Here is a 13,599-nt window from a genome sequence, read left to right on the forward strand (position 1 = left end):
GGGGAGACATCAGCTGTTCATGTCAGCTGATCCGATGAACTGCACTGGGTTGCACAAGCTATGTGAAAGCTGGCCATTTGGCATTGTAGCACATAAGCTAGATCGATATTGAAATATCATATCAATAAATTAGGTCTCTACTGGATTACTGGGTTGCAAAATGGCAGCAGTTAATGAAAAATGATGCTGTGTGGCAGAAAAACTGCTGTTTTACCATCAGTGAATTCTGTGACCTTTTATGATTTACACCTTCCCTAAGGGCGTGTATGTAACTATTTGGTTGTTACTCAGAGTTATGTTGTAACTTACCTCTGTGGTGCAACTGCTCTCTGATCTGTGCAGTTCTTTTGTAATTTACCTCTTTGTAAATTTTCCATAGCATTTTGATATCTTGGGTGATGCGTTTGCCCCCTATTTGTTTGGATCAGGTGGCCAATTCTTACACATTGAACCTTTAAAGCACCAGAAAGGTCTAGAAGACGCCTCAAATTGTGTTGTTTATATTGCTATTCACATAAATAGGCTTTATTTACTTGCATAGGTATATACAGTGTAGTCTAATACTCTAGCCATCCATTGGATTAGCCTCTGCAAATCCTATTTGCCCCCATTCTGGAAGAAGATGGAAAGAGAACAGGGGGAATCCTTGAAATAATTGGGTTAAAAGGTGACACATAGATGTCAGAGTGACGTCAGACTCAATGAGAGATACAAGATAGACAGTGCTAAAGGAATGAAAGAGTGAGTGAGAGAGCGAGCCATATTGAACAGATCCACACATGAGCCAGCATCCTGACTCACTGGCCCAGTTTATCTTCTTATGCAACAGGCCAGCAGAGTCCATTCACCCTCTCTCCTCTCTCATCACTTGCTTCCAGGAAGGGCAGGGGGGGACTGAAAACTTTTAGAGAGTGGAGGGTGAAAGTGAGAGAAATAGGGTGCAGCTGTAGATCAGCAGGGAAAGAAAGGAAAAGGAAGGACAAGAAAGGACTTGAGTTGAAGAGAGGTGGAGAGAGTTTTTAGCCACTCTATAGGGCTTTGCCAGCATCCCTGCATGGTTGCTAAGGGAACCACTTGTCAAGTGTCTTTCATACTGACTCTTGTCTTTTCATACATAGTCTAGCTATGTAATTTCTCAGTTTATCTTCCGTTTCCTCCTCTGTTTCTTTTTTCAGGCTGCTTCTTCCTCTTTACCAGGGCGATCGAGGCAGAGGCAGACAGTGAAATGAAAGCCAGCCAGGCCCTGAGCTAGAGAAAGAGTTCAGCCAGAGTCTGTCTGTCAGAGAGAGAGCGAGGAAGAGAGGGAGGGGGGTCTGAATGGTCGTAGGTCCCAGCTGAGTGTAATTCAAGGCCCTGTCATTTATCCGGCAGAGAACGAGTGGATTATCTCAGTGTCCTTGACCCACTATACCCCCACTGTAGGCTGGCACAGAAAACTAAAGGGTAGATGGATAGAGTGGGTGGATGGGACCTAGTGAGATGGTGGGCTGAGTGGCACACAGAGACAAGAATGGAACCATTGGCGGGATGTTATATAATCTTTCAGAATCTGCATTTGAAACAAAGATTTTATCCCCGCTGTGTGGTTTTGGTCGCAGTAAGGCTGGGACCAGAATATAGAGAGACCACCACTCTCCAAATCTAGTCAGAAGGCAAAAACATCCCATTTCCCCAACAAACACCTTGAGTAACTGAACCTCTTCCAATAGAAGATCCCAAAGATTTGGGTCTGGGGTTTATATGCTCTTGAAAAGCAGCTGTTGCAAGGGTTCAAATATCAAAACTGAATGTAATCAGGGGTGATTGGATCTCAGTGAGCATTCATGCCAGAAACATCTAGTGGAATAGACTTGGCAGAGATGGAAAATAATATTCATAAGTATAATTTAATTATTGTATAATCCCATGAAAATAAGAATCGTTGTGTTTTTGTTACCTTAGAATGAGCCCTTTATATCTACAGAGGGAGTGGATCCCCTTCCACGAGTCCACCATGTTGCACCACCATGTTTCTACAGTAGCCCAGAACAGACAAATCAAACACTGGCTCTAGAGAGGGCCTTTTGTGTTTTTTGCGTGTTTTGTAACCACTGTAAGTTCACCTACATGCTTGGAAGGGGAGGGTGAAGGGAGGTAGATACCACTAAATCCTTAAATCAATACAGTGTGCTATGAGGGCACGGCGCTTCAGGTGCCAGCGTGACATGAACTATGATCCAGGAAGTCCAGTTTCAGTAACAGATCCATGAATTTGAAGGCATCGGAGATACTAAAACACTACACTTTGGCTTATAATACTCAGAGAAAGGATTTTACAACTCTGGAAATGTATTACGGCAGCAACAGTTTTATCTGCCATCATGACAATTGTGAGGTAAACAGTAAAAATACAGCATTCATGTTACAAAGTAATCCACCAGGAATGTACGCTTGCATGAATGTGATGCCGTCACATGCGATTGCCAGATGACCCTGCGTTTTTTATGCAGGGCTAATGTCAGTCTGAACGCAGCTTTAGAGACCTGGGGCCGTAAATACTGTTTTTTTTCAGTTGATCAAATAAATCTTGGGGTAATGGGGTAATTTTACTCTGGACTACCTCTAACTTCTCACAGACTTAGTTTTAGCACTAAAATGCTCTGTGAATTGCTGTTAGACCAAAAAAGTAGCAGTCTTAAAATTAGGACTGGCGCCCCTTATTCTTAAGAGTTTCTCCTAACACGGCCAGTTAGGAGCTACTTTTATCTTTGGGATCTTTTGTGAATATAGCCCAAGTAATAAAAGGGATTAACTTTGGTGTTGATGCGTTGGTACAGGTTCAGATTGAGTAATAAATCGGTGAGTTTGAAAGCTTATCATGCCAAAATCTGGCATGAGCACAAAGGAATGTGTGCTCATACCTACCATACCATACCAGTGCAGTGTTTTTTGCTGGAAACCTTGTGTGTTGGCACCCACACTGTGTCAATGCGGTGGTCCCATTGAAATGAATGAGGGGGCTGTGTTTTTCAAACAGTTTATGTGAACAGGTAAACAGTCCGTTCCTTCAGCTAACCTCTCAATAGCTATGATTAATGGCTGTTACCATAGCAACATGTAGCACAGATCAAAAATGGTGACAATGCTCCTGTGCTGTAATCTGAGTTTAGTGTTTTAGTTTCATTTTGACATTGTTTGATATTTCTTTTTGGCTCCCTTTGTGAATAGTTTCTTAGCTTTTATCAGTGTAATAAAAGCCTTCAAATTTATCTTTTTGTTTTCTACTCTCCCAAAAAAGCAATTTTGTGTCACTACTTTTCAACATTTACCAAATGTAAAGAATGACACACAGACATATGCTCATATTAAACATACAAATGATGTTACCAACTGCAGAACTTTTCACATCAACGCTTTAGTTGCTAATTGTGGTTTTTACTCTTTGTCATATGTGTGAACATCATCAGAGCTACTCGAGATAGATGACACAGAGGAGATGGCATTGAAGAGACAGCGGGTATTGCATACAACAGCTCGTCCTCACAAGAAAATTGATAGTATAGGACTAAAGTTCAGGCTGGCAGAAACGACCTATAGTTACATTCACACCATTTAACGGCTGTAGTATGACCCGGGGAAGTGACGCAGTTCAGATGACATCAACATAAGGTGACTTGATAAGATAATGTTGTCCAATTAGGAGGAGGCAGGTGAGTTGGGTGGATGGCTAGATAGAAAAGGGACTTTGCTGCAGAAGACCACTGTTCACTTCCTGTTTCCGACTGAGTCAGGACATTTTTAAAAAAAACGAAACATCATGGAGTTTACTGTTGCATTGATGACGAAAGTTGTGTAACTTTAAGGAAGTTAAACCATGTTTCGAGTGATCATTTTAACCCAAAACTGTTTCCCTAAACTTACCCAGTCCTTAACCGCAGCGTCGTCACACCGTAAAACAATATTTTTTCAGTGATTTGTAACATTTTTGGAAAGCAGCCCATGACAGTTCAATGGGTCATTCTGGAGTGCATTACTAGCAGCTAGATGTCATAAAGGTAACTATAGGTCGTTTTTTTGCAGGGTGAATTTTATTTACTTATGTTTAATTATCAGGATGTGTTGCATACAAAGGTAAGGAGAACAGATAACATGTTGATATTGGAGCATTAGTAAGAGATGTAAGAGCAGTAATGGTGATTAACAAGATAAGATATAAGATATGAGCTGCAGAGGTAGGTCTGGTGATTGCAGTAACTTGTATCAGCCACTAGTGTGTTTCAGCCTTTGTGAGCGTGTGTAGGCCTATGTTTTTGTGTGTGCAGGGAGTGGTAGTGGGGGGGTGTGATGTGGTGGTGAGGGGTGGGGTGGGGGGGGGGGGGTATGCTGTGTGCTGACAGCTGGCTTCTATAAATAAATGTCGCAGGCAGGGGGGAGACACAGGGGTGGAGAGAGAGCACGAACGAAGGAGCCAGGAAGAGCAAGAGAAAGAGGGAAGATGTGGGGGGGTGGGGTGAGCGGGGGATGGAGGGATGAAACAGAGGATGGGAGGGCTGATAGAAACGGACTGATACAGATGAACTGAGAAACTTAACAGAATGTGGCGAGTGTCTTGCGCTCCGGTCATGACTTACTGAACACACACCACATGTCCCCACAGTCTCAACCAATCAGCAGCCCCGAGCGGGATCATGTGCCCCCACCGCTCGCTGCCCTTTTTTTTTTTTTTTTTTTTTTTTTTCCCAAATGTGTCACGACTGAGGACCACAAAGTCTGTTGCTGTTACTTGTTATCTCACATCAGTGTTGCCCTGTCAGCTTCCTTCCCTGTCTTGTTTTTACTCTCGCATGTGACGCAGGGGCTCCATCAATTCAAGAAAACGGCGGAAAGAAGCAACGAAAAAAGAGAGAAAGAGAAAAAAGAAAGAGTGGGAGGGAGGGAGAATGAAAGTTTGGTGAGAGACGAGAGATAAAACACAGACTGCAGTATTGGTTTCATGTTTCCTCACACGGGCAGAAAAAAATATCAAGCAGGAACAGTTTTGTGAATTCCTGTGAAAGTGACTTTCTAAGAGCACATGGTTTACGTTTAGCTGTGGCGACACTTCCTCCATTAATTTGTCATGTAATCAGAGCCTTGTCGGCTCATGTCATGTAGACTGGTGTCTTGGTAGCAACTGACCGAGATGTACTGTATCACTGACACAGGCATCTTTCACTTTCCTGCCTCCGGTTACACAGTTTCATTGCTCTCCAAAGTGGTCTTGTGTGTACTATACGTGTGTATGGCATTTTGTTTATGAGGCGGCACGCTGGGTTTGGTTTCCTGTCTTGGCACAGCTATGAAACACTGAACACCTGCCTGTCTCACCGCTAGCTTAGCTGATGTACCTTGTCTTACCAATCTTACCTGTCTATCTGCCTGCACGCTTATGTCAATCTGTGTGTTTTTACAGATTTGCTTGCATTGGAAATTAATTATCAGCGTCAATTCCTGAACATTTCATTTTGTTTGATTTCTTGGACATTTTTCTTTTTTCTGCAAATTTGTTCAAACAGAAAGATTTCAAGTCTTCTTTAACAACTCAAGAATGAAAGAAGGGGGCAAAAGGTGGGACGGAGGAGACAGTAAGATTAGGGAGGAGAAGGAGGACGATAACGCCACCCCACCCACACATTTGTGGGGCGGCGTTATCAGGCTACATCAGTATGTCAGGAGCCTTCTCTCTCTGACTTCCTCTATTTCTGCTTGCATAGCAAACCCTACGCAGACTTGTGAAAGACACATTTCTGTGGGCAGAAAGTCACATGGTTGTGAAGTAGCTGAATGGCGGTGGTGCATGCGTACATGTGTGTCAGAGGAGGAAGTGCATGTGATCACGTATATGAGTTAGTTTATTAACATTTACCTAAATGCTACAACTACAGTATCTTTAGTCATCTAAATAACATCCGTACACAGCCAGTAGCTCTGGCTGTAGGCCAACAGTGGATCATCTTACAGTTTATTGACATCTCAATGTAAACTACTATATGAATGAACAAACAGTCATCTGATGTTTATTCCCTCTGTGTAGAGGATGTTGTCATTTTTTTAAAAGTATTTATTGTGCATAGCAGTCTCACATTTTTCTTAAATACTGCAATGTCAACTTTTTTTACATTGTGTCTTTGTGAATGTTCTGGTATTTCATGTGTTTATATGAAGAAAATGTAGACTCTCTCCCTTAAGCTCATTTGTTTTCTGCAATCAGTGTTTATCAGTTCAGTAAAATGTAAAGTGTCGAGTGTCAAGTTGTTGCAACACTCCAAAAATATCTGTGGTCAACTGGCCAAAATCCTACCCAAGATTTATCCCTAAATGTCTCAGTTCATATCTCCCTGTCAAAAGATTAAAAAGCAACAATATTTAAGACTTTAGCATGAAACCATTTTTTCTCTCAGCCTTTTCAATATGACACAAAACTGAAGTAGTTTATAAAATAGCAAAAACAACCAAATGATGTCATCTCAGCTCAAAAGCCAGAACATTGCATAAACAGACTGTGACCAAAATGTTTGTTTCACCACTCATACTCAATTGAGCGCCTTGTATTAAAGTTATAATGCTATAAAAGAACACAATTTATATTAATCAGTTATTGTGTCTAAAGGCCTCCCAGCCACATGCCTGAAGAAAGAGTTAAATACATACTTTGTGTGACTTCCTCTGACTGACTGTCGTTTTCCTCTGCTCTGCCCTTGCAGCCTCTTGCACGGTGGTGCAGGCTGCTGCCCAAAGATGCTGCCAAGATGCCGGAGAGCGCGTGGAAGCTGGTCTTCTACACCATGTCGTGGTGCTACAGCACCTACCTGCTCTTCTTCACTTCCTACCCCTTTTTCCACGACCCACCCTCTGTCTTCTACAGTAAGATACAAATCTTTGTACAAGTGTGGTGTGAACCTAGACTGAAATGTTTTGTTTATTTTATTTAGCATTCCATGCACTATTCCTCTTTTGGATCTGTTAATTGAATCGCTTGACTCTGCTCCGCATCACATTCAAGTAAAATACCTCTTTCATAGTTAAAATCTCTCAAAAAGTTTAATTTAAATTGAATTAGTGAATTCTTTTCATTCCTTTTCAGAAGCTGGTCCATATTAGATAATGTTGCCCTCAGAAAACGCACATTTAATAGTGAGCCAGTCTCTTACCTCACCTCTGAGGGTAGATAAGGAGCTGAAGTTTTAATCTAATGAAACAGCAGGCGACATGGCTTAATCCTACACAGACTCTCTGGGGGAGTGAAAAAAAAAAAATATATATATATATGTATATGTGTGTGTATATATATTTATATATACACACATATATATGTGTGTGTGTATGTGTGTATGTATGTATGTATATATATGTATGTGTATATATACATATATATATATATATATAGCAGTGCATACAAGTTACGCAGGCTGTATTCTGAACTTTGAATTGATCACTTTCTTGGTTGGTTCTTGTACGATCAGTGATGTTATCTATTTCCACTGACTCAGCGTTAAAGTTATGGCTCAACAGAAAACTATCTTCTTTTTATTGTGAACAAAAGACACAGAAATGATGCAACAACGAGCCAACTGAGAGCAAAGTTCTGCTCCAACATTTAAACAAAGAATTAGATGCATAATTGCACCTAATAGAGTCACGATTGGGAGCTTGTGTGAAGACTGTCACTGCAGTGCTAATGAAAGATAGATGCGCAGTGGGTATTCCACTTATAATCCAGCAATGTCTTTTATAGGCTCTTGGCCTCTTCCATCAAACACGGAAGTGTCAGGGCTCCGGTCCATCTCGGCCGTTCTGAGTGGAGCCAGCAAAGGCCGGTTGACAGTGCCAGGTTCATCTTTAATAGCTGCGTCACCTCTAATAGCTGTCAGTCTGAGATGTGTACAGAAGCAGGGTAATGCGGCTGGACTGTTAGAGAGAGAGAGGGAGAGAGAAAGAGGGTGAAGATGTGAAGCCACAAAGAGGAGGTAAGAATTTGGAAATTTAGGGAAATTCAAAGTATCTCGAAGAGAGTAGAAAAAAGCGTTATAGTCTTCAGGAGGGAAAAATAAGGGCTCCAGTTCCCATGCTACCCACTTGGCAGCCCTTCATTTGTGATCCATCAGGCAGCCTTCTTCTTAATGTTTAATGACGGAAGGTCCAATCAATAAACATTACACAAGCCCCAAGAGTAACCCCATCCCACCAGAGACAACCCTTACTCAAACTGCAGAGGAGAAAGTTTCCGTCCACCATCGGATAGGTTTCAGAGACACGAACTAGCCCAGGAGCCTTAATGTACATGTGGCCTGTTTTGCCAGTGGTACTTAAAAAACCCTCTGTAATTCTCTAGAGGTTAAACCTGATCCCTCCAGCCTCCTCCCATACTTACTACCCCAAATGACCCGTCACATCTGGTATCCCTACAGGAAGTCACTGTATATAGCTCAGTATTTGGAGATATTGGTTATACAGTATTAGTTTCTAAATGAGTGTATGTGTGTATGACAATATTCCTGCTATATATATATACAGCATATTCATCATGGTTTCTCTATTACTTGTTACTTAGTTGCATGTCTTTTAATTAAAGATAGACACATTTATATTAAGATGTGGACAAAACTAAAAATGTAAATAGCAAAAAGAGACAAATTATTGATAAAATGGAATATGATAAGGAGGCATTATAGTAAATCGATTATCAAGAAGTGCAGATTTAAAATCCTTTCACAAATCCACTTAAGTATTCATTGAGTCATGATTAAAACACTGAATAATGAAGCAAATAGTTGGCACATTTAACGTTTAATCATTCAATTACTTAAATAGGGTTTTGATCGCAAATGTATTCACATTATAAACTGTATAATGAACCACTGAAAAATTTACACGCTCTAGCCTTTATTAGAAATAGGTCATCTAGTTGCTGAAACATGCTTAACTAAATATCTAAACCTCCTGGTTTTAATCTCAACGTTTGACCGTTTTTAAAATTTTTATTGGTTTGCACATTAAAAAAATACCATTTTTATAAAAGATTTAAGGATTTGATCATACATTCACATATATAAAAATACACTTTCATCAACATAACTCAGCTATACACGTGTTTAGAGTAATTAAATGCTTGTTCAGCAGAGGTGGGAACCTAAACGCTTATACAAAGATATACAAATCAAGTCAAGATAAAAACAATTACATTGACCACATAAATAAAATAAAGAGGGATGAAAAGGATACTACAAAGTAAAGACAGAGAAAAAGATAAAGAGGAGAAAAATATATATTTATATACAGTATACAATTCTGTCTTACTCCAGTTGTCCAATAGTCTTTACTGTACTTGGGAAATTACCAAAGTTTGTTGATGAAACAATGAAACAAACATTGAGAGTTGCTGTATAGTTTATCTGTTCAGACTCCGTCAATTCTAAGACGTTTTTTCAGATTTCAGTCTCGTTGCACAGACTGATGTTGTGAGCTATAGTCTGATTTTTAACTGGAAAAGAGGTGAACACACTGTGAACTACATTCTGGCAAAGACAGACAACTGCATCCACCGCTAGAGCGTGCTGCTCATGCAGTGAGCTCGAAGTAAACAGGCCTGTTGGCATACTTGTTCCCAACTCTGTGAAGTTATGACACAATTGCTGTTTTATGTTCTGATGCTGCGGTTTATAGTGTGATTAACAGTGTGAGATCCCCAACTAGAAACAACAAGAAAACAGAGAACAAGGAGAAAGATAGTCCAATATAATACATACTAGAACCTGCAAAACGTCGCACAATTCTCTTTATATTGATAATACAACATTTTTAGGAATTTTGAATCTGCATCTAGATCCGGATTTGCATCAAAATGCACTTATTGACAGCCTGGATCTATATTTGCATCAAAATACACATATTGACAGTGAATTATGGTGATCAGATGGGGACTGGGAACATTGAGCTGCATATATAGAAGATTTGTACACAGTTTTAAGAGAGTGGGACTTACTGTAAGACCACTGAGTTATGTCTGTTTAAATTGATCATGTCGCTGCAGTGCCACCTACAGACAATATGCCTCCATTTTATTTATGGTTATTATGTGAAATAGACCATGGCTACAGCATATAGTATAACCCTAACCCTAACCCTATTTCAAACCAACTTTGGTGACATTTTCTCTCAAAAACTTCATCCAAAAAGTTGAAGAAGAGTTGATTAAAAAACTAATTTGAAACACATTACCTGCACAGATATATTTTTCTGTAGTATAGCCTCACTGGACATTTTTTTTTACCATAAACATACAATATAAACAAACAATCTTGATACAGATCCCTTGGATTCTTTTTTTTAAATTGAGACGATACAAACTGAGCGCAGTATTTTACAGTGTAAAATTAAACTCGTCAGTGGACAAACTATGTAATGGAGATGCTTTTTAAATTACCTCAACCAAGTTTGACCTCTGTATTCTACAATTTATTGTAAGTTATAGGCGCAGAGATCAATATATTTTGTAATAAGCTAATATCAGCTGATAAATTGGCCTGGTTTATTTATTGACCTAACTACAGTCTTTAACTCTTTCTATGCAAACAGGATAAAACAACTCTTGTACGGGATCACATTCTTTCTCCCCATCAGTTGATTTTTAAGTAAAAGCTGAGATACCTCATATGTGCCTCCAGTGTGTATCAGACCTTAACGTCGCCACATGTCTCCCACGTGTTTGTCCAGACTGGAAGAGCGGTATGTCAGTGCCTCTAGACATCGCCATAGCCTACCTGATCCAGGGCAGCTTCTACGGCCACTCCATCTATGCTACAGTCTACATGGACGCATGGAGGAAGGACTCTGCTGTCATGGTGGTGCACCACATCATCACACTGGCGCTCATCATCTTCTCCTACGCTTTCAGGTATGTTTTTTTTGGTCCACTTAAGACAACAAAAGATCATAAAACGGTATAAAACTGTTCATCACATAAACAAAAAAGTTCAGAAAGTACAAATTTACTTGGTTGGTTGTTCATTTTTCTGGTTGAACAGCATAAATTTTAACACTGAAAAAACAATAGAATACAGATCATTATAAGCACGTCAGGCTTTCAGCTTTCTGCCTGCAATTAAAGTGACAAAATAAAATGACGATACAGAAAACAGAATATAGGAACTACAGTTGTCACAGCTCAGCAAAAACTGCAACAGGAACAGGTGAAGTGATAAAGCCAAAAATCAGAAATGCTCGAGTTGGTCTCTTTCCTGTAATTAAATATAGATAAAATGCAACTGAAGGAAAATGGATTTTTACACTTGGGAATTGAGGCATAGCCGTGCTTTCAAAAGTGCATCACTGCTGTAATTACTTTCTGTTTTTATCTGTAAAATATTCCGTTTACAACTACAGATTTACTATAGCGGCTTTAGAAAGTTTGCTGGTTTGATCTTTCACAGATGTCGTCTTTTATAGGATACCACTGTGTGTTAGAAATAAGTCATTAGCTGTGCACACTGACACATCAAGCACCTTGGTGATCTGTCCCCTTGTGTACAACAGTAGAAGATAATACACATACTGTATGTCTCTGCCCTTCAGATACCACAACGTAGGGATTCTGGTGTTGTTCCTCCATGACATCAATGACATTCAGCTGGAGTTCACCAAGCTCAACGTCTACCTGAAGTCCAGAGGAGGAGGCTATTACCTGCTCAATGACGTGCTGTCCAACATGGGCTCTGTCAGCTTCAGCATCACTTGGTGTGTCTCAGCACACAAACACACACACACACACACACAGTCTCTTATTCACTCATGAAAATACATAGATATGTAGAATATTTTTATTTCTAATGCCATTTGTGTCTCTCTCAGGTTCTGGTTCCGTCTCTACTGGTTCCCTCTAAAAGTGCTGTACGCCACATGTGTGTCCAGTCTTAAGTCTGTCCCCACCATCCCCTTCTACTTCTTCTTCAACACCCTTCTCCTCGCTCTGCTCGTCATGAACATCTACTGGTTCTTGGTGAGGACGCAGGAATACAGAAAGGCTTCTTTATACATACTGGTTTCATGACATAAACACAGTCTGATCTGTTTGTGTTTCCCGCTCTGCGCAGTTCATCGTGGTGTTCGTAGTGAAGGTGCTAAAGTTGAAGGAGGTGAACGACGTCAGGGAGTACGAGGACGAAGACGGCAGCAAGGCAGCAGCGGGCCTGCTCAGAAAGCCTCAGGCTGTGAACAACGATGATGATGATGCTGGACATCACATCTCTGCCCAGGGGTGAGCAGCACCTTCAGACCCTGTGATGTGTTTAATGTGACGGAGAGATGACCACAGCTCAGGGTGGAAAACTACTACAGTTTGTTTGTTCTCACAGGCGGTTTGGCAGGAAACCAAACCAGCCGTTTAAAGTGCTATTTGTAGAATTTCCACATCAATAAATCATTAGTTTTAAGAGAGGTCGTTAATATATGGAGACATGAACTACTGTGAAGAAAGCTGTTGCAGCTTTCACACCAGTGTAAGTACTCCTAGAACAGAGCCTGCGCTATGTTGACTAAATGATACAAGTCAGAGAAGTTTACACTCATTAAATAGTCTATAAAGGACACTTTTTAAAGTTTCTATGTAAAATACATCAAAAAACAAAACCAGGCATATTGCATAGTCTAAATATTCCAAAAAATGATCTAATGACATAATTAAACTTATCAATATAGACTCATGCATACTCGTACAGTAGATCTGAATAACAAACACAGACTGCATACAAATGAAATTTGCTGTATATATTAAACACTTTCCTACAGAGACGGCGGTCAAACTCAGAGCCCAAAGTAAAACCACACTGAAACAGATTCAGTGCTTTTCTCAACCTAATTCTTTTCTGTCTAACCTACAACACTAATTGAGTCAGATGGGATTTAGTTCTTCCTTGATGTCACAGGAAACTGCAGCTTTTATGTGGAATTATGGCATTGGTATTAAGTCAGACTCTCAGTGCCACTGGCTCAAGTTTAGAGCTGCAACTGACAGTTATTGTCATTATGGATTAATCGTTTAGTCAAGGAAATGTTAAAAAATAGTGAAAAAAATGGCATCCACTATTTCTCAGAGATCACAGTGATGTCTTCAATATACTTGTTTGGTCTTACTAACAGTCATTGTTACGATATTCAATTAACTGTCGGCATTGTTTGACATTTTTGCTCAAAAAAATGACAGAAATCGAAATCAAAATAGTTGCCGATTCATTTTTTGATTAATCTACTGATCATTGCAGCTGTATTTGAGTTTGATACTTCTTAATCATGGTCTCATTCACTAATAGTATTACCAGCTTACACTGTGTTGTTCCAAAGAAGCCGGTGTATTACGTAACACAGTGATAATTCAGCACTCAGTAGTGAGCTTTAAACTAGAAAACGCTAACGTGACTAAATCCGAGTCTATCTGTTTGTACCTTTATCTGAAGTTGAGGATTCATCACTCTTTATCTGAGGAGCCTCGTGTCTGACTGTCATGTGTACTTGTATCATCTTCTGAGGGTTATCATGGTAGCCTTTGACCACCACAACTCCAAAGAACCTGAAACTGCAGATATATAT

At 40.0% G+C, this 13,599-nt stretch overlaps 1 protein-coding gene across 4 annotated transcripts in view; it reads left to right on the forward strand.

Annotated features, from left to right (window-relative positions):
• cers1 (ceramide synthase 1) overlaps window positions 1-13,599 on the forward strand; it is a 34,135-nt gene that overhangs the window by 19,263 nt on the left and 1,273 nt on the right. For all 4 annotated transcript variants that reach the window (XM_042415904.1, XM_042415905.1, XM_042415906.1 and 1 more), the window contains 5 exons: window positions 6,723-6,882; window positions 10,732-10,912; window positions 11,590-11,751; window positions 11,866-12,013; window positions 12,108-12,271. In XM_042415904.1, the coding sequence (XP_042271838.1) occupies window positions 6,723-6,882; window positions 10,732-10,912; window positions 11,590-11,751; window positions 11,866-12,013; window positions 12,108-12,271 (815 nt within the window). The remainder of the gene's footprint in view (window positions 1-6,722; window positions 6,883-10,731; window positions 10,913-11,589; window positions 11,752-11,865; window positions 12,014-12,107; window positions 12,272-13,599) is intronic.

This window comes from Thunnus maccoyii, chromosome 7, assembly GCF_910596095.1.
Source record: "Thunnus maccoyii chromosome 7, fThuMac1.1, whole genome shotgun sequence".
Taxonomy (NCBI): Eukaryota; Metazoa; Chordata; class Actinopteri; order Scombriformes; family Scombridae; genus Thunnus; species Thunnus maccoyii.